Here is a 27,212-nt window from a genome sequence, read left to right as displayed (position 1 = left end):
TAGGCTGTGACCCCAGCTGCCTTTGGAAGACAGGCATGCTCTGCTGGTCCCTCCAAGACCCAATACAGAGGCAGATATTTTAAAGACTTGCCAGCAGTGGGAGGGAAGCCAGAGGGGCAAGGGCTGGATGGGGCTGTCTCTGCAGAGTAAGGGCAGGTGGATGATACCTCCCCAGCACCCCCAAAGTCTGGCAGGTCAAGCACTCTCAGGAGCCCCACGTACTCCACATCTTTCGCTGGCAGCTCAGCCCTGAGGCATTTCCCTGTGAGCCACCCATGCACCAGCCCACTAGCACAGCAGCTCAGACTTTGCTGCCTGGCATGCACAGGGAGACTCCCACAGCTTTCAAGGCCCTGTTTCAGCCCAACTGGGGAGGCACCTCCAAGAGTCCACTCTGAGAGTTCCTTCCCATGGGTGGCAAGCCCGGTGCTCTATTCATAGATGTATTACCAGAATATTAATAATGGGCTCCTTGGGGGGTAGGCTCTCTTCTTTTGGCTTATCTCTAGTTTCTGTGCTATTTTTATAATAAAAACAAATCCATAATACACGTTATTATTTTTTTTTAAATCCCTATGACCACATGGGGTTTAGGCCAATAATGCAAGGTAAATTAAACATTCAAAAATCAATCAATGTCATTTATCATATTAACAGAAAAAAATCATATCATCATCAAAGACAATGAAAAATCAGTTGACAAAATTCTCCTATTAATGATTGAAAAAAAGACTCAGCAAATTAGGATCAAAAATAAATTTCCTCAACCTAATTAAAAACATCTACAAAAAACCTGTAACTTATACTGTACTTACTAGTGAAGGACTTAAGATTGAGAGCAAGAAGGCAAATGTATACTCTCTCACCACTATCATTCAACACTGTATAGCAGATACTAGCCAATGAAACAGGACACGTAAGAGAAACAAAGTAACTACAGATTGGAAAGGAATATGTAAAACTTTTAATTTGTAGATGACATGATAGTGCGTAGAGAAAATCGAAAGTATTCTCACAAACAACTACTATAACAACTGAATTTAAAAAGGATGAAGGATACCAAGTCAACTTTTAAAAATAGACATTTATTCTTAAGAAATGAAGTGAAATTTACAAATTAAGTGTATAAAACTTTTAAATTATACCATTTACAGCAGTATCAAAATACATAAAATACTTAAGGATTAATATGACAAACTATGCTCATATTTTATGCCCTGAGAACTACAAATTACTGCAGAGAAAACTTAAAATATATAAATAATGGAGAGATTTGACATAGTCATAGTCATAGATTGGAAGGCCAATAATGTAAAGGTATCAATTTTTCTCAATTTGAGTTTTAAATTCAGTACACCCTAAACAAAATCCAGGAGGCAAATTTATTTTAGAAATTGACAAACTGATTCAAAAATTTGTAGTAAAAGGGAAAGGACTTCAAAGAGACAAAACAATTTTCAAAAAGAACAAACCTGTAGGATTTATATGATTTCAAGACTTACTATAAAATTAATCAAGTCAGGGTGGCATTGGCATAAGGGCAACATAAAGATCAATGAAATGGAGTAAAGAACCCAGAAATAGACCATGCATATAAGGTCAATTTATTTTTGACAAAGAAGCTAAGGTAATTCCTCAAAAAAAATAGTATTTTCCAACATAGGAAAAGAAATTTGCTACCTCAGAGTAAACAAGATTTCTTAGATGAACACTAAAATTATGAACCACAAAAGAAAAAAACTGATTCATTTAAATCAATCAAAATAAAAACTTTTGCTCTTCTGAAGAAATCATTAAGAGAATTAAAAAGTAAGCTTCAGTAGCAATATCTTTTATGCATGGGGTGGCCCCTAGGACTATAGTGACTGTTGATGATTCCCTTGAGCTCAGAAATTCAAGCACAAGTACCTCAAAGAAAAAGAAAAAAAAAAGTTATCTCAATACAATTCTGTAAAATATAATGCTAGAGCCCATAAAACCCTGAGGAAATACGCATTGAAGTGAATGAAGTTGTTAAAAAACGTAGCAGAAGGCACCCCTATGTTTATCGCAGCACTGTTTACAATAGCCAAGAAATGGAAGCAACCTAAGTGTCCATCAGTAGATGAATGAATAAAGAAGATGTGGTACATACACACAATGGAATATTATTCAGCCTTAAGAAGAAAACAAATCCTACCATTTGCAACAACATGAATGGAGCTAGAGGGTATTATGCTCAGTGAAATAAGCCAGGCAGAGAAAGACAAGTATCAAATGATTTCACTCATATGTGGAGTATAAGAACAAAGAAAAACTGAAGGAACAAAACAGCAGCAGACTCACAGAACCCAAGAATGGACTAACAGTTCCCAAAGGGAAAGGGACTGGGGAGGATGGGTGGGAATGGAGGGATAAGGGGGGGAGAGGGGGCATTATGATTAACATGTATAATGTGGGCGGAGGCACGGGGAGGGCTGTACAACACAGAGAAGACAAGTAGTGATTCTACAGCATCTTACTATGCTGATAGACGGTGACTGCAATAGGGTATGTGGGGGGAACTTAGTGATGGGGGGAGTCTAGTAAACATAATGTTCCTCATGTAATTGTAGATTAATGATATAAAAAAAAATGTAGCAGAAGGAACTAATAAATAATGTTTACTCTGTACCAGAACTATTTTAGGAGTTTTACAGAAATAACTCATATAATTTATTTCAACAACTCAAAAGTAGTAGGTACTACTGCAGTACTATTTTAACAGAGGAGAAAACTGAGGTGCAGAAAGAATACAACTTGGATTTGAGCCCAGCAAGGCTGGCCCAGAGTCAATGCTCTTCACCACTGCAACATATTACCTAGCAGCCAAGGACTTGGGTCATATATTGCTTGTTCACTACCTTCAAAATTTGCTTCCTAGTTTTGTTATGATTACAGGGAGAGATATAACTAAAACTATAAGAATATAGTAATTTATCCTCCATTTACCCCATGGTCCCAAGCACATAGCTGGTGAAAATCATGCCTGGGCTTGCCTCACCTTATTTCTAAACATTCTGACCCACCCCCAAGGCAGCAGGCGAAGTGGATCCACCCCTACAAAAGACAGAACACTCTGCACCACATTGCTGCTCCCTCTCTTTCTCTGGGAACAGCCACTTTCTCTTTCAGATAATAAAATCTCTTGTGTGGGCCCGTGTCTCCTGAGTCGTTCTGGGTAAGGAGGGTCACGACGAGATACCCTTTAAAAAACAGTTTGTCCTTTCCCCCAAAAATAACAAATAAATAAATAAATAGCAAGCTTCAGGTTGGGGGGATAAACATTTGACAACTTACAAACAGAATATATAAATAACTCCAATACCTCAGTATCAATAAGAGAATGAACTGGGTAATAAACACAGGAAAAGATTTGAACACTTAACAAAAGAAAAGCCAATGATCACATTAATCATTAGGAAAACACAAATTAATTCCATAAGGAGATACCATGATAGTCATTAGAATGGCTAAAATTTAAAGAAATAAACAATACCAAGAGTTAGTGAATATGCAGAATGATGGAACTCTCCTAAGTTGCTAGTGGGAGTGAAACAATATAACCAGCTTAGGAAACAGTTTGTCGATTACTCATAAAGTTAAATATACACAACATATAACTGAGTAATTCCACTCCAAAGGTATTTATGAAGAAAAATAACACTGTATCCACTCAAAGACCTGCACATCTTCATTCATAAAAGGCAAGCACCCAAATGTCCATTAACAGATGAAGAGATAGAAAACAAATTAAGGTATAGGCATACATGGGAATACTACTCAATAAGAAAAATTAACTATTCCTACACACAATGAACTGGAAAAAACTCCAAATAAACCAGAAAAAAAGCAAATATTGTATGATTCCACTCGTATCAGGTATCAAGAATAGTCAAATTCAGAGAGACACATGGATAGTGGTTACCAGGGACTTGGTAGTGGTGTTTGGAGTGGGGTGAAGGGGGTATTGAGGAGCTTTTTAATGGGTAGAGAGTTTCGATGATGAAAAAGTTCTGGGAATGGATGGTGCCGAAGGCTGCACAGCAGTATGAATGTACTTAATACCACTGAACTGTACACTTGAAAATGATTAAGATGGTAAACTTTATTTTATGTGTATATTACCAAACACAAAAAATTATTGTGCTCAGGGGAAAAAAGGCAGACAGAAAAGAGTACATACTGTATGGCCTTTATGTGGTATGTCAGAACATGTAAAATGGGACTATAATGATAGAAATCACATTAATGGCTATCTGAGTTGGAGGATGAGAAAGTAACTGACTGTAAAATGTCTCACACTATTAACTTTTGAGTGACCTTACATTTGTCAAAATTCATTGAAATATACACTTAAAAGGGTACATATTATTGAACATAAATTGCACTTTTATATATATTTTGAAAATAAGTAAGCTTAAGGAGGGAATAAAATGCAACAGAGTAGAAAATAATATTACAGACTCTTCTTTCTAGGAATAAAGTTAATGTTGTGGAGTAAAAAGAAGGTAGTAGCTAGAGGGAAATTTCAGGTTGAAAGAGTGTATTATTTCTCAAGATGAACAAGAAATTACTGTATTTAATGCCAATGGTAAACCAGTTATTTGAAATCATGTTGAAAATTCAGAGGTAATAGAACATAAATGCTAGGAATGTTTTGTTGCCAGTGTTTAAGGCATATGGAATTCTGTTCTTTACTTCCCCACTTCAATGAGAATGAGTCTTAGAAAAAAAGATTAAAGAAAATGGTTTGGCAAGTATGAGTAGAAAAAAGTAAACGGAAATATCCAACAGGAGACTTAGCAAATTCATGAAACCAAGAACACTTTATTCCCATATGCCTCTATATTAATACTAAATATAGTAATAATGGTTTCTTAAGCTGTGTAAGTAAATCTGTTCTAATACTAACCTTGTACTAATACACTGACCCTCCACCAAGAAAATATCATTTTGCTAGAAAGCAGATTGTTGAAACCAAAACAATATGCTCTACTATTCCAGGTAGTCTCCAAGCCTAGCAGCTGAAAAAAATGGGTCAATCAAGACATTAATGGGAACTGAGGGCCATTAATATATGGAGTCAGACTAATGGTTATAACTTTTCAGTGTCATTAAGTATATAAGGACATTCACAGCCATTTACAAAGTAAAAAGCCCTGTGAGAAGATCATCTGCAAAGAGTGAGAGTAACAAATAGTTTCCCAGTACAAAAAACACTATTTGAAGTTAATGAAAACTACTTCAGGAACTGGAACAACAAATTCTAATGAAGAGGTTACTGCTATGTCAGATGGCTATCAAATTCAGACTAAGACAAGTACTTTGAATTCTCATACACTGTACCTCCAAAGCATCACTGCTTTATGTCATGTTTTATATCTGTGATTCTAATTTAGTAAGGTAATTTTTTAACTCCAGTCTTCTTAAAAAAGCCTCTAAACATTATTTTAAGGCCTAAACATGAAATACATTTTTAAACACTTCATAGTTACCTTTAATTAGAAATAAAGAAAAAAGAAGACGACCTATTATTTCCAAGCATGCAATTCGATGACAAAATCTAGTACTATTTAATCAACTTTTAGATATGGCCTTACCTTAAATTTAACTTTTACACTTTATTAATACATTCCTCTATAGACTTCTTCATTTATTTAGTATTTTTAAGACCCCAAAATTGGACATGTATATTGACAAAAAAATTATACAAAGTAGATGTGCTTCATAGACATCTTTAATAATCTGGAATAGTACTCCTGAACAGCTAAGAATGATCATTGTCAAAATTCAAAATCCCTTATCTTGAATCCTGAAAGCATCAGGAATTAGCAAAATGACAAACAAATTTTCTTAAAATAGACTACAAAAAAACAGAGTTCAGATGCTACTGCAAAACCAAAGGTAACTGCTATGCCTCTTTACAATATTAACCTACATCAACAGTAAAGCTAAGCTTCAACATCTTCCTTCCTGATAGATGACTGCTGCAGATATTTGCACCAAACAATTGGAGGTATCAGATAAACAAGAAAATGTGGAAGTTGAAGAATGGTTTGTTCTGGTCTTCTTTCTTTTCTTTTTGGTCTACTTTTCTTTAATGAGCCACAGATTTTTTTTTTTGGCACCCATATGATCAATGACACAATGACATCAAAACATATCTGGAATTTTCTATTTTCAAAAACAGCTGTCTCTCTTATATAATAATGCATTTAAGATTGTCTCACCTGGCCAGTTCTTTAATTAAATTTGCAATGCGTTTTTTGTCTTCAAGACATAAATCCTTCAGTGATGCACTCCTTATTCTTTTACTGCAGGAATTCTAAAACAAAACAAAACACCCTTTTGGTTAACTTTTGCTAGAAACAATTTTTAAGACTTCAAGAAATCTCTTCAACACAGGGAGTGAAATTTCTTAAATATTTTTTATTGGTGGAACATTACTTACCTATTTCATTTAAACTACTGTGAACTCTTAACAGGCTAGGCTATGGAACTATCGATCCAGCAGGGGACATTATGACATTAACACAGAAAAGCACACAGAAAGAACTCAAACGTAGAAATGTCCCTACTTAAATATTAGGGAATATTAAGGAAATAACTTTTCCATGGTGAATGTCACAGAAACAAATAACTAATGGAGGATACTGAGATCATTTCCTGTATCATCCAGCCCAGGCTACTTAAAAGTATACTAAGGTTGGCAGCAGAGACACCACTTTCCAAAACCTCAGTATAGTATATATAATGTTCATTCCAAAGTATACAAGAACAAAAAGTAACAACACTATTAGGTAACACTTATATCTAGTGCTTACTGCATGCCAGAAATATTATAAGGAATTTTTACATATTAGTCCACCTAATTTTCAGAACAATATTATTAGGCAGGTATTATTCCTATATTATGTGAGGGTATATGTCTTGCCAGGGATTATAGCAGTTAAGTGGCAGAATCAAGACTCAAGCACAGGTTCCAGAATCTGTACTCTTACCACTAAAGAGCCTATCTTCTTTGCTACAAGAAGTCCTCCCAATTTGAATAACATTAAGAAAAGTCTTTAAAGCCATGAAACTCAGGGATTCACTAAGGAACTGCAGTTAACATGTAAAATTAAGAAACATGAAAAAGGGACAGTGAGAAAAGATGGCAGCATGAGAGGCTGAAACCTCCCAATACCACACAAAACACGAAAATACAGCAAATATAACTAATCCTGAAAAAGTGACATGAAAACTGCAAAACACACTGCCTACATCTTGAGAAAAAGAGAAGACCTCACAGAAAAGGATAAAATAGCAAAGCCATGATATGACGTGACCCAAGCCCTCCCCCTACCCCAGCCCATAGGCAGGAAGAAGACAAATAAAATAGGGAGGGAGTAGAAGCCAAGGACTGCTGAACACCCAGCTCTAGAGAACTACTACTGGAGCATGAAACCACATTGCAATGTGCTCTGGAGATTAGTAGGGTTCAAAAGTAAAGATGGGCAGAATACTCGGAGACACTAAGATTCCAGTCACTTGTGGAGAACAGGTACACACAACTGGATCCCTGGAACAAAAGAAAGGAGAGCAGTTTGAAGGACTTCCCAGCAAAAAAGGGGAGATAAAGGGGCAAACGTAACACAGAGCTCACTGCTCAAGAGAAAGGGCAGGAAGTCAAAACCATTCCTGCAAGCTCAGCTCAGCAGGTTGGGAACTCTTAGGAGTTTCAGATGCTCCATCCTCCTGGCTAGCTAGGCAGCTCCGAGGCTCCCCACTGCCATACGCAGCCTGATGCTCCTTCCTCCAGGCAGGCGCCAGTAACTGCTCACCTGTGACCCTTGCCGTTGCTGCAGGGACACAGCAGGTCCAGAGAGTAGAGCTTCTGAGCACTAGACAGCACCACCTATACAAAGTTATGATTCCATAGGAAACACTAAAAAAAAGAAACGGCAAAGGAATTTGGTCAAACCAAAATTACAAGAAAAAAACGCCAGGAAGAGGGTTTACAGAAACTGAAATCACCAATCTTCTTGATAAAGATTTCAAAACAGAAGTCATAAACATTCTCACGGAGCTACAGAAAAATATTCAAGACCTCAGGGAGGATGTCCACAGAGAGACAGAAACTTCAGAAAATGCAGTATCTGAAATGAAATATACAATAGAGGGATTTAAAAGTAGATTAGATAAGGTAGAGGACACAGTAAATAAAATAGAAATTAGAACACAGGAAAACAAAGAAGCTGAGGCACAGAGAGAAAAAAGGATCTCTAGGAATAAAATAGTAATAACAGAGCTGAGCAACAAATCCAAATGGTACAATATTTGCAATATATGTGTACCAGAAGAAGGAGAGAGAGAAAAAGGGATATAAAGTCTCTTGGAGGAAATATTAAAAACTCCCCCAATCTGGAGAAGGAAATAGTCACTCAGGTCATGGAAGTGCAAAGATCTCCCAAGCCAAGGGACCCTAGAAAGACAACACCAAGACATATAATAATTAAAATGGCAAAGATTGGGACAAGGAGAGACTACTGAAAGCAGCCAGAGAGAGAAAAAGGTCACTTATAAAGGAAACCCCATCAGGCTATCAGCAGACTTCTCGGCAGAAACCTTACAGGCCAGTAGGGAGTGGCATGACATATTTAATGTAATGAAACAGAAGGGCCTCCAACCAAAAATACTCTCTATCCGGCAAGATTATCATTTAAATTTGAAGCACAGATTAAACAATTTTCAGATAAGCAAAGTTGACAGAATTCACCAACACCAAACTAGCTCTACAAGAAATTTTGATGGATACGCTCCTAGGGCTAAATAGCTGTCACCAAAGAAAATAAACACATAGAATATGATACCTAATATATAAAGAGCAGAGGAAGAGGAAGAAAGGGAGGAAAAAAAGGAACTTTTAGATTGTGTTTGAAATAGAGTAATAAACGATTTAAGATGGACTGTTAAGATAGTAAGGAAGCTATCCTTGAACCTTTGGTAACCACAAATATGAAACCTACAGTAAGTATATACACTGATAATCACCCTAAATATGAGTGGACTAAATACACCAATCAAAAGACAGAGTTGTACAATGTATTAAAAAAAAACCAGACCTATCTATATACTCCCTATAAGAGAATCACTTCAAACCCAAAAGACATACACAGACTAACAGTAAAGGGATCGAAAAAGATATTTCATAAAAATAATATGGAGAAAAATGCAGGAGCAGTACTTATATAAGACAAAATGGATTTCAAAACAAGGAAAGTGACAAAAGACAAAGAATTACATTACATAATGATAAAGGGATCAGTCCAACAAGAGGATATGACTATTATAAATATCTACGTACCCAACACAGGAGCACCTAAATATGTGAAACAAATACTAAAAGAAGTAAAGGGGGAAATAAAATGGAATGCATTCATTTTAGGAGACTTCAACACACCACTCATTTCAAAGGACAGATCAACCAGACACAAAGTAAATAAGGAGACAGAGGCCCTGAATAATGCATTAGAACAGACGGACCTAACAGACATCTACACAAAACTCCACTCAAGAGCACCAAGATACACTTTCTTCTCAAGTGCACATGGGAAGTTTAGATCCAGAATAGGACACAAAAAGAGCTTCAACAAATTCAAAAACACTGAAACTGTGCCAACCAGCTTCTCAAACAACAAAGGCATCAAACTAGAAATAAATTATACAAAGAAAACAAGCAAACATATGGAGGCTTAACAATATGCTCCTAAATGATCAATGGATCAATGATCAAATAAAAACTGAAATCAAGCAATATATGGAGACAAATGAAAACAACTCAACAGCCCAAAACCTGTGGGATACTGTGAAGCAGTTCTAAGAGGAAAGATTTATAGCAACACAGGCTTCCCTCAAGAAAGAAGAACAATCCCAAATTAACACTAAATTCACAATTAATGAAACTAGAAAAAGAAGAACAAATGAGGACCAAAGCAGCAGAAGGAGGGACATATAGAGATCAGAGCAGAAATAAATAAAATTGAGAAGAATAAAAAAATAGAATCAATGAAACCAGGAGCTGGTTTTTTGAGAAAATAAACAAATTAGATAAACCTCTGGCCAGACTTAACAAGAAAAAAAGGGAGTGTACACACATAAAACAAATACAGAAATGAAAAAGGAAAAATCAGTACAGACACCACAGAAATACAAAGAATTATTAGAGAATACTATAAAAACTAAATGCCAACAAATTGGATAACCTACAAGAAATGGACAACTTTTAGAAAAATACAACCTTCAAAGGCTGACACAGGAAGAAACAGAAAATCTGAACAGACCAATTACTGGCAGCAAAATTGAATTGGTAATCAAAAAATTACCTAGGAATAAACCTAACCAAGGAAGTGAAAGACCTATACCCTGAAAACCACAAGACACTCATGAGAGAAATTAGATACCTATAAATGGAAACACATCCCATGCTCATGGATAGGAAGAATTAATATTGTTAAAATGGCCATCCTGCCTAAGGCACTCTACAAATTCAATGCAATCCCTATCAAAATACCAACAGCATTCTTCAATGAACTAAATAAAATAGTTCTAAAATTCATATGGAACCACAGAAGACCCCAAATAGCCAAAGCAATCCTGAGAAAAAGTAGAAGAGGAGGGAATAACAAAACAGGGGGAATTATGCTCCCTGACTTCAAGCTCTACTACAAAGCTACAGTAATCACAACAATTTGGTACTGGCACAAGAAAAGACCCATAGATCAATGGAACAGAAGAGAGCCTGATATAAATCTACACATATATGGTCAATTAATATACGATAAAGCAAACATGAATATACAATGGGGAAAGACAGCCTCTTCAAAAACTGTTGTTGGCAAAACTGGACAGCTACATGTAAGAAAATGAAACTGGATTGTTGTCTAACTCCATACACAAAAGTAAACTCAAAATGGATCAAAGACCTGAATGTAAGTTATGAAACCATAAAACTCTTAAAAGAAAACTTAGGCAAAAATCTCCTGAATATAAACACGAGCAACTTTTTCCTGAACACATCTCCTTGGGCAAGGGAAACAAAATGAAAAATGAACAAGTGGGACTACATGAAACTAAAAAGCTTCTGTATAGTAAAGGGCACCATTAGCAGAACAAAAAGGCATCCTATAGTATGGGAGAATACATTTGTAAACAACTTTTCCAACAAGGGGTTAACATCCAAAATAAAGAACTCAGAAACCTCAACACAATAAAAACAAATAACCCAATTAAAAAATGGGCAGAGGGGTTAAACAGACATTTCTCCAAAGAAGAAATCTGAATGGCGAACAAGGCACATCGCTCCACATCGCTAATTATCAGGGAATGCAAATTAAAACCACAATGAGATATCACCTCACACCAGTTAGGATGGCCAAGATCCAACAGACAAGAAACAACAAATGCTAGTGAGGAAGCAGAGAAAGGGGAACCCTCCTACACTCCTGGTGGGAATGTAAATTAGGTCAACCATTGTGGACAGCAATATGGAGGTTCCTCAAAAAACTAAATATATAAATACTATTTAACCCAGTAATTCCACTCCTAGCAATATACCTGAAGAAAACAAGATCCCTGATTGAGAAAGACACATGTACCCCTGTGTTCATTGCAGCACTATGTACAATAGCCAAGATATGAAAGCAACCTACATGTCCATCAACAGATGAATGGATAAAGAAGTTGTGGTACATATACACAATGGAAAATTATTCAGCCATAAAAATAAAACAAATCTTACCATTTGCAATGACACGGATGGAGCTAGAGGTTATTATGCTTCAGAGAAATAAGCCAGGCAGAGAAGGACAAGTATCAAATGATTTCTCTCATTTGTGGAGTGTAACAACGAAGCAAAACTGAAGGAACAAAACAGCAGCAGATTTACAGACTCACAGACTCTAAGACGGGACTAGCAGTTACCAAAGGGAAGGGGTTGGGGATGGTGGGTAGGGAGGGAGGGAGAAGGGGATTAAGGGGCATTATAATATGCACTCACAATATAGGTAGGTCCCAGGGAAGGCAGTACAGCACAGAGAAGACAAGTAATAACTATAATATCTTACCTCGCTGATAAGACAGTAACTGCAATGGGCAGGGGCATTAGGAACTGATAATATGGATAAATGTTGAAACCACGATGCTGTTTATGTAAAACCTTCATAAGATTGTATACTTTAATTTAAAACAGAAAAGAAAAAAGAAACATGTAAAAGGAAGGGATCCTTGGCATTTGTACAACCACAAAGTAGGCAAGTCCAAATACTTTAGGAACCCTAAAATGATTCTTGTAAATACTGAGAGCCAAAGATGGAAAAGGCAGGGGAGAAAAAGGAAATGGGAAAGAGGAGATGGTAAGAAAATAAAAGGGGTTTGGTTTTAAATACAGTCAATTTAAGATAAGATGAAATTCAATTCATATGGAAATGTTTAGGCAGGAAGATGGAAATGGTCATCTGGCTCTCACAGTCAGAGAAAAACAAACATTTAAAATTCACCTATATGGTAACATGAATGATATTGAGAGTTTTATTATTTTCATTATACTTTACTATGTTTGAGGTTTTTCCTTAAAGAAAAAATATCTTTTTGAGAATCAGCTACAAATTCAAGAAATACATTAAAACTGGTATTTAAAAAGGAGAATCAGAAGCATGTAATACTGTGGGAGCAATATAAGTTTTAAGAAGAGTATGGCATTAACAGTGCTAATGATCATAAAAGCTAAACAGAATGTGAAAAGAATCACTGGATTTAGCAATGGGAGAAGTTGCTGAAAATCCAGGAAGACATTCAGTAGTGGTGCACTGAGTATAAGAACAAACAAGAGAAACCCTTTTACAGAGGCAGAATTTTAAAACCAATGTATTTAACAGCAGAAACCTGAAAACATGTTTTTCAACTAAACAATAAATTGTGGTAAATTTATATAATGGAATTCTGAAGGTACTGGTTGTTATGCTACTAACTTTCATCTTCAAACCAACCCTACCACACTCTGCTTTGTAATCTGAGGCTGAGACTCTGGAAACCTCATTTCACCTTTGCCACATGCCTTTCTGTTATACTCTGCCAAAAGGAAGAACTAAGAGACTAGAAGTTGTTAGAGGAAGAAAATACACATTAATTCCTATATGCTTCCTGTTCCCATTGGTGTCACCCTGTCAGTTCTTCACTTCACACTAGCAAAAACAGCTAATTTCAGTTGGCAAGTTTTCCAGCCCCTGTGGAACCAGATTTTATGTCACCTAGGGATACCAGTACTGGTTAGCCTGGTTCCGCATTAGGAGAGGTCCAACTGCCAGACCTGAGGGGCTACTCCTCCAAGTTTCTAAGTTTTAATAATTCCAACTTGTTCTGCCTGTTCTCCCAGCCCTAGGGATGGTAGTTGTTTCTTGCAATTATTACAAACAAAACACTTTATTCTTTTCAGTTGTCCAGCACCAAAAGGTCTTTACATTAAATATTCTCAGTTCAAATCACTGACTAAACCCTGATTGAAATATCAATGAAAAGCAATGAAATACAACTATGCACAACATACATAAATTTCATGAACTTACGTTGAGCAAAAAGGCAAAATCATCCAATACACACAGTGTGGATCAAAGACTAAATGTAATATCCACTATGAAAAAACTTTTAGAAGAAAAAACTGGTATAAATCTTTGAGACCTTGGCTTGGGCAATGATTTCAAATGTAGAAATGACAGCAAAGCACAGACAACAACAGAAAACAATTGACAAGCAGGACTTCATCCAAATTTTTTAAATTCATGCTTCAAAGGATGCCAATAAAAGAGTGAAAAGACATGCACAAAATGGGAGAAACTATTCACACATCATGTATCTGATAAAGGACTTGGAGATGGAATTTACAAAGAATTTTTATGACTCATCAGTAAGACAACAAGTAACAACTGAAAAGGATCTGAATAGACATTTCTCTAAAGAACATATACAAGTGGCCAAAAAGTACATAAAAAGATCATAATTAGTCATTAAGGAAATACAAGTCAAAACCACAATGAGATACCACTTCATACTCACCAGGATGGTTATAATATAAAAGACAGATATAAAGTCTTCGTGAGAATGTGGAGAAACTGAAATCCTCATACACTGCTGGTGTAACATAAAATGGTGTAGCCACTCTGGCAATTCATCAAAAGGTAAATATAGTATTACTACATGACCCTGCAATTCTACTTCCAGGTTTATACCCAAGAGAAGTGAAAACCTGTACCCACACAAAAAATTGTACTTGAATATTCAAAACAGCATTATTCATAATAGCCAAAAAGTGTAACAACCCAAATGTCCTTCAACTGGGGAATGGATATACAAAATATTTATTCAGCCATAAAAAGTAATATAATGATACAAGATACAACATAGATGAATCTTGAAATTGTTATACTAAGTGAAAGAAGGCAGTCACAGAAGGCCATATATATGATTCTTTCTATATGAAATGTCCAGAATAGACAAATCTATAGAGACTAAGAGTAGATTAGTGGTTGCTAGGGGCTAAGGGGAATGGGGAGTAACTGCTAAAGCATACAGAGCATTTTTCTGGGATATAAAAATGTTCTGGAATTAGATTGTGGTGACAGAGCCATAGCTCAGTGAATAAGCAAGAAAATAATGAACTGTACAATTTAAAAGGATAAATTTTATGATATGTGAATTATACATCAATTTTTAAAAAGTTGATTGTGTAAGGCAAAAGTAGTAATATACTTAGAGGTCTATAGTAGTAAAATGTATGACAATATCACAAAAGTCAGGTCATAGACTGTTGAAAGTCCTTAAATTATAGGTAAGGTAGGAAAATATCACTTGAAAATAGGCTGTGGTAAGTTAAAGATGTATATATGTAAGTTAAAGAAGTATTCTTTAGACCAGCGAAATAACCCAACAAAGAATTTTTGCTAAATAGTCAACAGAATCCAAAGGAAGGCTATTGTCCAATATAAAACGAACAAACCATTTTATGAAAAAACTTTCAATTTTTGATAAAAACCTGCAAATTCAACTATTCACATCTCAGTGGGAAGTGGGTACAAGCAGGCCTTTTGGACTAATTATAGTTAAATCCTCTACTCTACTAAACATAACTAGTAACAAATTAGATATTGGAAATGTCCTCAAGAACATAAACCAGGGATTGAAAAATATTTTCTATAAAGGGTTCAAAAGTAAATATTTTTGGCTTTGAGGGCATACAGTCTATGTAGCAACTCTGCCATTTTAATATAAGCAACAATAAGATAATATTGAAAGAATGAGCACAGCTGTGTTCCAATTAAACTTTATTTACAAATTAGGCAGCAAGCAGATTTGGCCTATAGATTGCCAAACCCTTACTTAAATCCTGGTTGGGGAGACAAAATATAACAAAAGTAACATACAATAAACCAATCAGACAGGGCACATACCAAAGTAATAAAGATACTATGACAAGCATAAGACAAGGGAGGTATTAATGACTGGGTTATAAAAAGAAAGAGTCTTCATGATATTATTTTTCAAGTGCAGGAAATAATAAAGCAGGCTAATTTTCTTTTAATAAAGCATCTCATACACAAGGGTTTATCCATCATCAACTAACAAATTCACATGAACAAAAACAATAAAGGACTCCTAATAAAGGAAAAAGTACTTGTCAATTTGATTTACTCGCTTGACACAGATCAGGATGTAGGTCTTTTGAGACATTCTAAGGCAATAAATTTTTCTTAACTAAGGCTTAAAGCAAGCCTGAGCATTTTGGAGCAAAACCTTTCTTTGAGTAATCTAGGTATATCCATACCAAGCAAAGTATTCTAGAATCCTCTGTATTTTTTAAGAATGCCTGTAGATGACTTTATGTTCTTTTATGGACTCTTCTATCCTTATCTATAGGTTATTGATCAGTACAGTAAAATAAGTTATTGGTCAGCATTTACAAAGACGGAAGAAAAAAAAAGAAAGCAATTATTTACCTGTTCATCCACTGAATCTCCTGTACCTTTTAAACACTCCATGGAGACGGAATTAGCAGTCACCCTCGATGTCTTAAGTTTAACATCAGCTTTTGGACTCATCAACTTGTGTCTTGATCTGGTATTTCCTTCTGTAGAAATTCCTAAGGATTTTCCATCAAACAAGATTTCAAAATTGTAAATTCTCATTCTCTTAAACCCCCCTCAACCTCTTCCTTAATATCCTCTACTTTATGGGATCTGTTGGGGAAAACTTACTTTATAAACTTCACTTTAAAACTCTCTTAATAAATAATGAATCGTGAAAAGACTGTATTTTGAATAAAGATTCAGTTGAAGTATTTTTTAAAAGGGGATGTGAATACACATGTCACAATAAAACCAATGAATTACACACACCATACATATCTCAACACTGAGGAAACTGAAGATGTTATTTTTCATAATTAGGGTGCCGTCAATGGTTCAGTTTCACTATCCACCAGTAACAACCAGTACACTTTAAAGAGTCTATTACACAAACCCTGTATCAAGTTCCCACATTTCTCTTTGAAATATGAAATTTCAGCTATTATTGATAGCACAGAAATTTAAAATCTCTTGCTCTTTAATACATGAAGAATGAAGTATTCTACAAGTTCATAAAACATTGACTTGCCCAGCCAGCCCCTAAAATAGGGCATCATTTCAAACGTCAGTAAGGTCATGAAAAAAAAAAAAAAAAGTTCTGATGAACTGTTCATCTAGTGATACTTGCACAGTTGTCCTAATGTTTAATTTTCTTTTAACACTTAAAAAGCAAAAAAAAAGCAAAGGAAGCATCCATCAGTAGATGAATGGATAAAGAAGTGGTACATATATACATAGGAATACTATTCAGTCATAAGAAGAAAACAAATCCTACTATTTGCAACAACATGGATGGAGCTGAAGGGTATTATGCTCCGTGAAATAAGCCAGGCGGAGAAAGACAAGTACCAAATAATTTCCCTCATTTGTGGAGTGTATCAACGAGGCAAAACTGAAGGAACAAAATAGCAACAGACTCACAGACTCCAAGAGACTGGCAGTTACCAAAGGGGAGGTGTAGGGGAGGGTGGGTGGGGAGAGAGGGAGAAGGGGATTGAGGGGTATTATGACTGGCACACATGGTGTGTGGAGGGGTCACAGGAAAGACAGTGTAGCACAGAGAAGACAAGCAGTGACTGTGTTGCATCTTACTATGCTGATGGGCAGTGACTTCAAAGGGGCATGGGGGGCACTTGATAACATGAGTGAATGTAGTAACCACAATGTTTTTCATGTGAAACCTTCATAAATGAGTGTATATCAATGATACCTTAATTTTAAAAAAAAAGCAAAGGAAGCTTGCCAGATTAATATAGAAAATCATACCTGGAACATACACTATTGATTGTTCTTCATCAGAAACTATGCAGGAGGACATAAAGGAAAATACTAGAAAAGATTATCCAGTATCCAAATGCTGCTTCTGTTCTGTACTTCTATTACAATTTGTAATTTCTTTTGACCAGGGAAATTATAACTAGCTTTAAAAAAAAAAATCGGAAAGCAACATAATTGAAATAAACATAGAAAAATTAATAACCTTTTAAAGTTCACCTTTATATATACACAGCTATATGCTTTATGAAAATTTTAGAAGGCCTTGTTTCATAAAACTTTAATCCATGTTTATTCCCAAGTGATACCCTACACTATAAATTCTACTATTAGTTTCCTTTCATTTCATACACAAGGAGTTAAGTACTCTAGTTTGCTCATTATTGGACACCTGACAAATTATTTTAGACATGAATAAATCACTTCAAAATGAGCTTTAGCACTGAAGAAGAAACAATGAGGGCAAGTCAAGTATGCAAACACAAAAACAATTTTTATTCTTCCACAGTGCACTCATGAAATGTCCCAACAAGCCCTACTATTTAACAAGTGGAAGAAATTTAAAACAAAAAGAACAATTTTGAATTTCAAAAGGAGAAATTTAGAATGGCTAAGATCAAAACACTGCTATAGAAAGAGTATAATGAGACAGCTTTCTTTCCAGAAACAAACGTTTATTTAGAACTGTATCTTAACCCTGATATGTCCAAAATTTGATAACCTTCTGACAATTTCAGGAAGTATCTAAACAAATTTTCCAAATAATATAGAAAATTCTGTACTGTTCTATTCTGTTACAAAATGCTTTCTTTCCTAAGATTTCTAGACAAATCAATTATTAACTATTTCCTTGGAGGCAAAGTCTGGAGTGAATAGTAGATTTAATAACACATTCAAAAGTCAATATATTTCAGTTCAGGATCAACACCTGTTATGGAATCTTTTCAAGGAATGATGATTGGAATGCCTAAAATCTCTATAGGAACTGAGGAATATAAAGATGGTGCTTTGTATTGTCTGAGCTGCCAGGTGGTTTCTAACAGCTCTCTGGGGCAGCATAAGCACTTATCACAGCCTCAAGACTTGGTTGGTACCTCATGCCCTAAACTATAAATTCCTTCATTTTAAGAGACACATAAGAGAAGCAAAAAACAAAAATTAGACCCCATTAGTCCAAGGAAACTGATAGTAACTAACAAGCAGAGCAATAATTTGTAAATTCACTGACACGCAATCTAAAAAAAGTCTTACAAAATAAAATTGTACAGGCTCTTTAACAGCAAAAACTGAGTCATTTTTTATATCCTTTGCATCTAGCACACAACAGGTGCTCAATAAATGTTTAATCATCTGCTGTTCCAAATACACTTGAGAAAAAGTACCCAGGGGAAAAAATCCAAGATGATATAAGACTTGCCCCTCATGGCAGCAATAAGATACAGCAATGATGAATTTGCAGAATATTCTCCAAGGATGAGCTATGGAAAGAAAAACATAACTGAGTCTTAAGTACACTCCCCTAGACTATTCACCAAGGAACCTGCTCACAGCTGGAAGAGACCAACCACCAGGGACCCTACTCAACCATACCTTGACTTGGAAGTTGCAGATAAAATGAAGGTGCCTGTGGCCAGGATTCTCACCTGGCCCTGGTTGGCTAGCTCACTACACACGTGTGGGTAATGCATCGTTATTGACTCTATATAAAGAGTCCTGCCCAGTGCTCTGGGCAACATGGTGGCACAGCTGCAAGGCTGCAGGAGAGCAGAGCAGAGGCTGGAGTGGTGCCAGTGCTGAGGACAGAGGACCGCTGTGCTGGCCTAGAGGACAGCTGTGTGGATAGAGAGGCCCAGAAACAGAGACTGGTTTGCTGCATGCAGACTCACTCTGAGTGAACGAGATTTTAGTGATTAACCTGCCACCATGGGAAAAAAGTTGGGTATAACCCTTTCATCCCAAGAACGTTTTACTGTCATTTCTTTGGTCACACTGAATCCATACCGAACTTGCCAGGAGCTGAAACCCCATTGGCAAGACAGAAGTTCTTCAAGTATTTTATACTTTCTCATCTCTTTTCAAACCTGACACCCCTTCCCCCATCCTTACTCTGAGAGCTAATAACTGTTTCCTGTTTAAGAAGAACTGACTGTAGAGATGTCCAGAAACTTCTATTTGCAGATGGAATGATTTATATATATATATATATAAAACCCTAAACACTCTACCAAAAAACCATCAGCATAAACAAATTTATAAAGTTGCAGGATACAAAATCAATATACAAAAATCTGTTGCATTTCTATACACTAATAACAGAATATTGGAGAAATTAAGGAAAAAAAAACATTTAAAATTGCATCAAAACGATTATAATACCTAGAATAAACTTAACCAAGGAGGTGAAAGACCTATGCACTGAAAAGAAAAGATGCTGGTAAAACCCTAATGAAAGAAAATCAAGACACAAACAGAAAGACATTCTATTCCCATGGATTGGAAGAATATTGTTAAAATGTCTATACTACCCAAAACAATCTACAGATTCAGTGTAATCCCTTGTGGATAAAGGTGAAGGTTCCTTTGGCCCTGGTCGGCTAGCTCACTACACATGTGTGGGCAATACGTTGCTATTGACTCTATATAAAGAGCTCCACACAGTGGTCTGGGCAACACAGTGGCACAGCTGCAGGAGAGCAGAGAGGAGACTGGAGTGGTGGCAGGGAAAAGGTCAGATACTGAGAAAGAAGGCTGTCGGGGTAAAGAGGCCCAGTGGCAGAGACCGGCTTGCTGCATACAAACTTTCTCTGAGTGCATGGGATTCTAGTGATTGACCTGCCACCATGGAAATAAAGTTAGGCATAAACCCTTTCACCCCAAGAACTTTGGTCACACTGAATCCATAGTGAACTTGCCCAGGGCTGAAACCCATTGGCAAGACATCCTTATAAAAATTCCAATACCATTTTTTACAGGAATAAAACAATCCTAAATTTGTATGGAACCACAAAAGACCCTGAGTAGCCAAGTGATCTTGAGAGGAAAGAACAAAGACGTAGGTAACATGCTTCCTGATTTTGAACTATACCAAACCTATAGCAGGCAAAACAGTATAGTATTGGCATAAAAACAGATAGATGCAAAAGACCCCCATGATAGCTACCTTTTTTCCACTTTTTCTTCACAGCACCTATAATCACTGAACACAAAAAATATTTTGTGTCAACGCATCTCATTAAAATGTAAGCACTAATGGGGTGAGAATTTTCATTGTTATGTTCATCTTACCCCTAACATCTCTTAAATGAATGCCTGGCTCACAGTAAACCATGCATGAAAGAACAAAATTGATATTTAATTTTTTCTGAGGCATATTATCCAACAATTTAAAATGTTGTTTCTCTCTTTATCCTGTATTGGTTCAGAACAAACTGCCCCAAGATGTGTCACTTTGGCAGTGGATTATTTCAAGCTGAAAACAATCAAGGCTCCAAAGACTCAGGAAAAAACTTTGACCTTCCCTTTAAATGCCTAAAAGAATAGGGAGAGAGACTTGCTCCAGGAGGGAGCTATCACCATAGATAAATTACAATGTAATGTAAACTAGGGGGGTAAACAATGAGCAATTTAGCACTCTGTTGTAAAATTCCTCTCTAGCCCATTGTTTCTGTGTGGCCTTGCAAACATTTGTTTACCAAACATTTATTCCTTTCATCTTCCTGTGGATTGCTTTCCTTCCTTTTGAAGTCTGAGATCCCCATCTTCTCCATAGCTCTATGACATATATATCTCATTTTGTCTGAGTGCCTTGGGAATCTCTCATGTTTATGTGGATTCCACATACATACACAATTAAGTTTGATTTTGTTAATCTGTCTCATGTCAATTTAATTCTTGGACCAGCTAGGAGAACTTTCAAAGGCAAAGGAAAACTCTCTCAGCAATGCCATTCACATTATGCAGAAAAAAAAACATTAGCTAAATTTCTTTTCAAATATAAAAACACTAAATAAACTGACCTTAACAAACGTTTTAAAGAATAAGACTAAAAATATTTGAAACTGCTCAAACCAACCTTCTTAATCTTTTCTAATCACTAATAATCTATCTTCATCTCATTATCTTGAGAATCCAAATATTTACCTTCTTCAAATGCAAGATTCCCAACAAACATGTATTTTATGGGAAAGTCAAGATACAATACATACCAAATGTATATTGGCTATCTTGTTGGGTTCTATGTGCCACCTTAGTTCTACTTTAGTTTCTTTGGAAATGCCTCAGTTAAGACAAGTACAGTAAATTATAGCATCCTTAATACTGGTACAAATCTATCCAAATCCCCAAAATTAAAACAGTAATTAGAAACCTGAGGCAGATGTGGTAGAAATAAGTATATCTATCCTGGATCACCAGGATCTGAAAGAAAATAAAATTACTGCCCACTCTAACCTTTTGAGTTTGAATCACTTACCAGCAACACATGTATATGTAATTGTTATTGATCCCAATGACTTTGCTGGCTATTATTTTAGTATCAGTATAATGTCTCTATTTTTAATTGAAAACTCAATGGTAGACACTATAGCTACTGCAATGTTATGAGTAGACCCCTTATAGTTTATATTCGTTAATACAGTATCAAATGAATAATACTGTTAATGATAATACAATCGAATGCATTTAAGCAATCAGATTTGCATATTGCAAAGCACATTTTTTAAAAATATATTCCCTGGAACTATAATGAAGGAAGAATGCAGTTTAAGGCTGAAGGGGCATATTTTACTTCACAGATTTAACCCACAAAATAACAACATGGCTTACTCATTGTTTACACATTAGGTATAAAGACATTCCTGGTGCAAAACAGAACCAATGAATCTGTGCAAGAGATGCACAACTTACAAGAACAATAAAAGCCATGACATTTAGTCACAGATGATCTGTCATCACGTGATGAAAACATTTAGGCCTGGGAAATCTATCACACTTCTCTAGTTGTTTGGGCAAAGCACTGAAAATCTTTCTTACAATAGTGTGAAAAGAATATCAGACTGTATGTATATACTCTTTGCTCTTTTTCTATAGAAAGTTCTACTATAAAGACTTTGGGGTGGTCTAGGAAGTCATCAATGTTGACAAGAGGAGATCAAGATGCAAGGACACATGACTAAATCAAATGATTCAAAGCTATGGTTATGCTTTTTAGCAAAGATTTAGTAACAAATTTACTTTTGACATTGCTTTTTATGTCCTATAGAGATTTAAAATGAAAATATCTGAGGTTGGATGATAATTGGTCACTGTGGAATAGGCAGGGAAGACAGGTGATACTATTTAACGTTGAAATTCATTTCATACAGCTGAATTTCTATAGAATGTAATCACTACCATCTTTCCCATATAATTTCAACTCCTCACTTTCAATGGGAAGATGAGTATTTTACATTAATTTTTAGAGTAAGGGAGAATGTAAGAAAGAAGGGAGGATGTATGATTTCTATATGAAATACAGAGTAATATAAATGAATAAGTGAGAGTACAGGGCTGCTAAGACCAAGAGCACAGGTTCAGTTTACATTACCTATTAACTTAATCAGTACCACTGCAATAGGCTCTTCCTCATCACACTCACCATTTATACTGTATCTGAAGAATACCGTTGGTCATAGAGAAAGTTAAGGAATAATAGCTAAAACCACATAGGTGGTTATGAAAATGATTACACTAAAGGAGCACATTATAATCTAATAACCTTCGAATATCTCCTCTATCACAAAATTCTGTCATTGCAGAGGGAGTGTTTCATGAGAAAAGACATCTTAATTTTCTGATTCTAATTCAGCTCAGTTGTTCCCATGCACATCTCTTTGCATTCTTAATGATGGGTAAATAAAAATGTTATTTAATTTCCCCAGCCCTGGTGTAATTTCCTCTACAGTGTACATGACTTCACTTTATTCTCCCCAACCTACCAAGGACAAGTGGTAATTATATTTAGAAAGTACACAGCACTAAACACTGAGCAGCACTTAATGTAAAAATACCCTCCCTCTCCGCACACTTCAATCCTAGTAATTCAGTAAGGGGAAGTGATAATATAATTTTGTAAATTTCTCTGGGAGATAAGTTGAATAAGTGCAAATAATGATTCTGCCAAAGTTAACAGCAATACCTCAAACAATGCTACCACGAATCCTAGAAAACAGACAAGACCTGCCTCTGTAAACAACCAATACACCGATTGCTCTCCTTTCATGTAATACTCCTCTAACATATATCAATTAAATTATCAGAACCAAAGATCAGGCTGGAAAATCTACTTAACCTCGGGAAATAAACAGTACCGTCACATATTTCATCATAGATACTGAAATGGTAAGACTACTGCAAGGTTAAATGCTCCACGGCTTCTCCAGTCCAAAACAAACCAAGACCTTCAATCCTACCAGAGGTGATCCGCAATTTACAAGTAAATCAACACCACTTCCAGACACCTGGGATTTGCAGCACATCTTATTCTGTAACCAACACCACGAGGCGACCACTACGTGAAACCAAGCCCCACACAACTCTCCGAAAACCCCAGTACGAAAATAAATCATTATTCACAGGCTACCGAAGTCGATGAGGTCCTGACTTGCTCCTAACAACGCTGACCGAGACAAAAAGGCTCCCTTTCCAGCCAACACCCATCCCTCCTCCACCAGCTCACCCCGCAGACTCAGCCGGCCTGAGGTCAGGACCATCCAGCTCTAAGGCTGGGCCACGACTCTAGGCCATCTTTCCAGAGCTCACCGCCAAAGAGGGGTGAGATACAGCTGTGCTGAGATCCCACACCAGGAGCTCCAGCCCGGAGATAGTATCAGGCTCTCTGCCACCTAACACCCAAGCAAAGAGAAAGCCCGGCACCCAGACAGCGGCCGGACGGGACCCCCGGGGTTAGCACCGAGCTTCTCCCCTACTCTCAGAATCCTACGCGACCGCTCGTAGCACCGGGAAAGGCGCCGGCGCGCCCTGCCAGGTGGGCAAAAGATACAGTCGCGGCTCCAGAACGCAGCTGCGCCGGGGCGGGAGGGAACCTCCGCGTCCGCCATCTTGAAACAACCGCCACCCTGGGCGCCGCGCCGGGGCCGCCCCGTCCCGGCCCCCATTGGCCGCACGGCGCAGAAGCCCGCCCCCGACTGCACGTCAGGCTTCGGCGGGGCGGGCAGAGCCGGGCGGAGAAGTAGCTGTGTTCCGGTGCCGTGCGGTGGCTGTCCCTCCGGGGCTGCAACCACGAGTGCCCTGCGGAACTACTTCTTCTAGACCAGCCCGGGCCCCCCATCTCCGCCTCGCCGCGCTCTCAGGCACCGAGCACTACAAGTCCCGGCATGCCGTGAACTTGACGACGGAGCCTCGAAGGCAGCGCCCAGCCGTCTCGACCCGCCCCTCTCTCCCGCCCAGGCCCGGCCGCTGCCCCTGCGGCGCGTGGGTCAGGGACGCGAGCCATGGAGGAGACGCCGCCCCCGCCGCTGGGCAGCAGCAAGCCGCACCTGGAGAAGCTCACCCTGGGGATCACCCGCATCCTCGGTGAGTGGGGCGCGGAGCCGTGGGGGCGGCTGCGGGCCGAGGGGGCGTGCCCTTGAAGCGAGGGGTGGTGGCAAGACGCTGGATGCTGTGCCGGTGGGCGTCGCTCTGAGACTTCCGTTGTTAAGGAGGAAAGCTGAGAGCCGGTTGCGGGACTAGGCCTGGGAGGTGTTTGTCGGAAGCGTTGGGACTCAAGACTGGAAAGCCTGAAGGTTCCCCCAGCTCCCATCACAGGGCCCGGGAAAGACCAACAGAGCCGTGCAAAGGCACGTGACAGGAGGTTGGGTCTCCAGAGAGGCATTCTTGACCAGGGGAGTATCCTTGAAACCCAAACCCCTACTCTGGTAGCAGAGAGAATTTGGGGAATGCAGCACTTGGGAAACAACAGACTCCCCAAAAGTGTGAGAGGAGGCCTGTAATCTAGTATTGCTCTGGAAGAGGTGATTGACCTTATCAGGGGAGTTAAGGAATATGTCCCACGGGAGATGATGCTAGGATTTTGAAAGTCAAAAGGAAGTTAGCCAGGTAACCAGGAGAGGCTGTCTAAGCAGTCGGATAGCATACTTCGACGCCTTCCCATCGCACATATAATAAAGTCCGAATTCTGTACCATGACCCACAATCACTGTGATCTGCCCACATCTGTCTTTCTGACCTTATTTTCACTCTGCTGTGGTCACAGCGGCCTCTTTGTAATACTGTAGATACACCAAGCTTGTCTGGCTTCAAGGCTTTTGCAATTTGCTAGGTCCTCCACCCGAATTATCTTCTGCATATCTCTCTCTCACTTCATTCTGATCTGATTAGGACCTCAGAGAAGCCTTCCCTGAATATAGTTCTAATAACATTCTTTACTTACCCAACATTTTTTTTATCCTTATGACATCACTAGTTCAAATTATTAATTCATTTGGTTCCTTTTTAAATTTGTCTCTTTTCTGTAATAAAAGTCCATTAGGTTAGGAACTTTGTCTTGTTCTCCCCTGTATTCACAAGTGCCTAAAACAGTAAATGAGGCATGAAACTCAGGATGTGCTTGGGAAAAGTGATAAGTTTGTAAAAGGAAATTATGGAGTTGGGCAAGAGGAGAGCTAATCATCAAGACCACCCATATACTATCTCATTCTTTCCCAAACTTCTGCCTCGTTTCTTCAGATAGGTTTTGCTATTCCAAAGACACACTTCATTATCCTCTTTATAAATCTAAAAATTTTCCTATAAGTTCTTTTCTTTTGATTGATGTTTAATTTTCTAAAATCAAGCCAAATAAATTTCCCTTAAGCTGTCAGTTCTATTTAAAGCCCTAAGTATTAAATAACTGCAAACATTTTAAATTTGATTTATATATTTAATATGTTCTATCTATTAAGCATTTCAGATGTGTCACAAATTGGTAACAAGAAAAAAACCTATCTAACGAATTAAACAACTCTGGTAATTCAATTTATAGTGAAGCAAGCCTCCCATAAACATTCTAATACTGTTTAAAAATTTAATCAAAACATCATAATTTCAATTAGTGTCATAAGTCAAAAATCAATCATATTCCTTTTTTCATACTTTTATTTTGAAAAGATAATATTTTGAGATGATTTTTTTTTTAAAGGCTAAAGTCAGTGGTGGGTGTGTAGTAAGCATACTACCAAAACCTCCTAAATGATGAAATAACTGCACAACTACCACAATTCTATGCAACACCAAACTGTCAACAATATTTAAAGACCAAAATGCCAAATGTGCAAAATAACTGTAAGTAAAAAGAGACAAAACAAATCCCAGTGCCTGATCTCATCTGTTCCTGCCCCACTCCCAGAAATGATACTAGCAAAGACACTAATTGGAGCAACTAACAGCAAGATTAAAACCAGCCCAGTCTGAAAATACAATAACAATACTTAGGTAGATCATAGGACTTTCAGAATTCAAACTAGGTGCTATTTAAAGGATGACCTGTAATTTAAAGGGACAGTCTCTTTAAAGGAGTAAGCATGATTTAAAGGGAGTATTCCAAATACATATATTCTAGGGGAGAAATATGCAAAAAAGAAGGAAGAAAAGGCCTTTGGAAATTGATAATAAAAGGAAAATTAATCTCTCACACACAAAAAAACATGCTAATATATCTGAACTTTGCTTCCATTCAGCAGAAAAGGTCCTATTAAGTAGAAATCTTCTTAAATATCACAGTATCAC

The 27,212-nt window shown here is 37.3% G+C and overlaps 2 protein-coding genes across 8 annotated transcripts in view; one reads left to right on the top strand and one right to left on the bottom strand.

The window, feature by feature from the left end:
* The window catches only part of KIAA1328 (KIAA1328 ortholog), a 336,759-nt gene extending 311,925 nt beyond the window's left edge, over positions 1-24,834 (bottom strand). For 2 of the 7 annotated variants that reach the window (XM_036884987.2, XM_057504133.1), the window contains exons 1-4: positions 24,490-24,585; positions 17,442-17,477; positions 16,047-16,189; positions 6,252-6,346 (exon numbers count right to left, since the gene is read on the bottom strand). In XM_036884987.2, coding sequence (XP_036740882.2) covers positions 6,252-6,346; positions 16,047-16,189; positions 17,442-17,477; positions 24,490-24,547 — 332 coding nt within the window. In that variant the 5' untranslated portion in view covers positions 24,548-24,585. Of the gene's footprint in view, positions 1-6,251; positions 6,347-16,046; positions 16,190-16,950; positions 17,068-17,441; positions 17,597-23,034; positions 23,100-24,489 lie in introns of those variants that run through there. The other 5 variants (XM_057504131.1, XM_036884986.2, XM_057504132.1 and 2 more) reach the window with 5 other exon arrangements.
* TPGS2 (tubulin polyglutamylase complex subunit 2) overlaps positions 24,682-27,212 on the top strand; it is a 76,404-nt gene continuing 73,873 nt past the window's right edge. Inside the window, exon 1 of the mRNA XM_036885045.2 lies at positions 24,682-25,022. Within this exon, the coding sequence (XP_036740940.1) occupies positions 24,941-25,022 (82 nt within the window). The 5' untranslated portion in view covers positions 24,682-24,940. The remainder of the gene's footprint in view (positions 25,023-27,212) is intronic.

The sequence above is a fragment of the Manis pentadactyla genome, chromosome 6 (assembly GCF_030020395.1).
Source record: "Manis pentadactyla isolate mManPen7 chromosome 6, mManPen7.hap1, whole genome shotgun sequence".
NCBI classification, from domain to species: Eukaryota; Metazoa; Chordata; class Mammalia; order Pholidota; family Manidae; genus Manis; species Manis pentadactyla.
The sequence above is the reverse complement of the archived record's forward strand: the minus strand, read 5'-3'. Positions and strand labels throughout refer to the sequence as shown.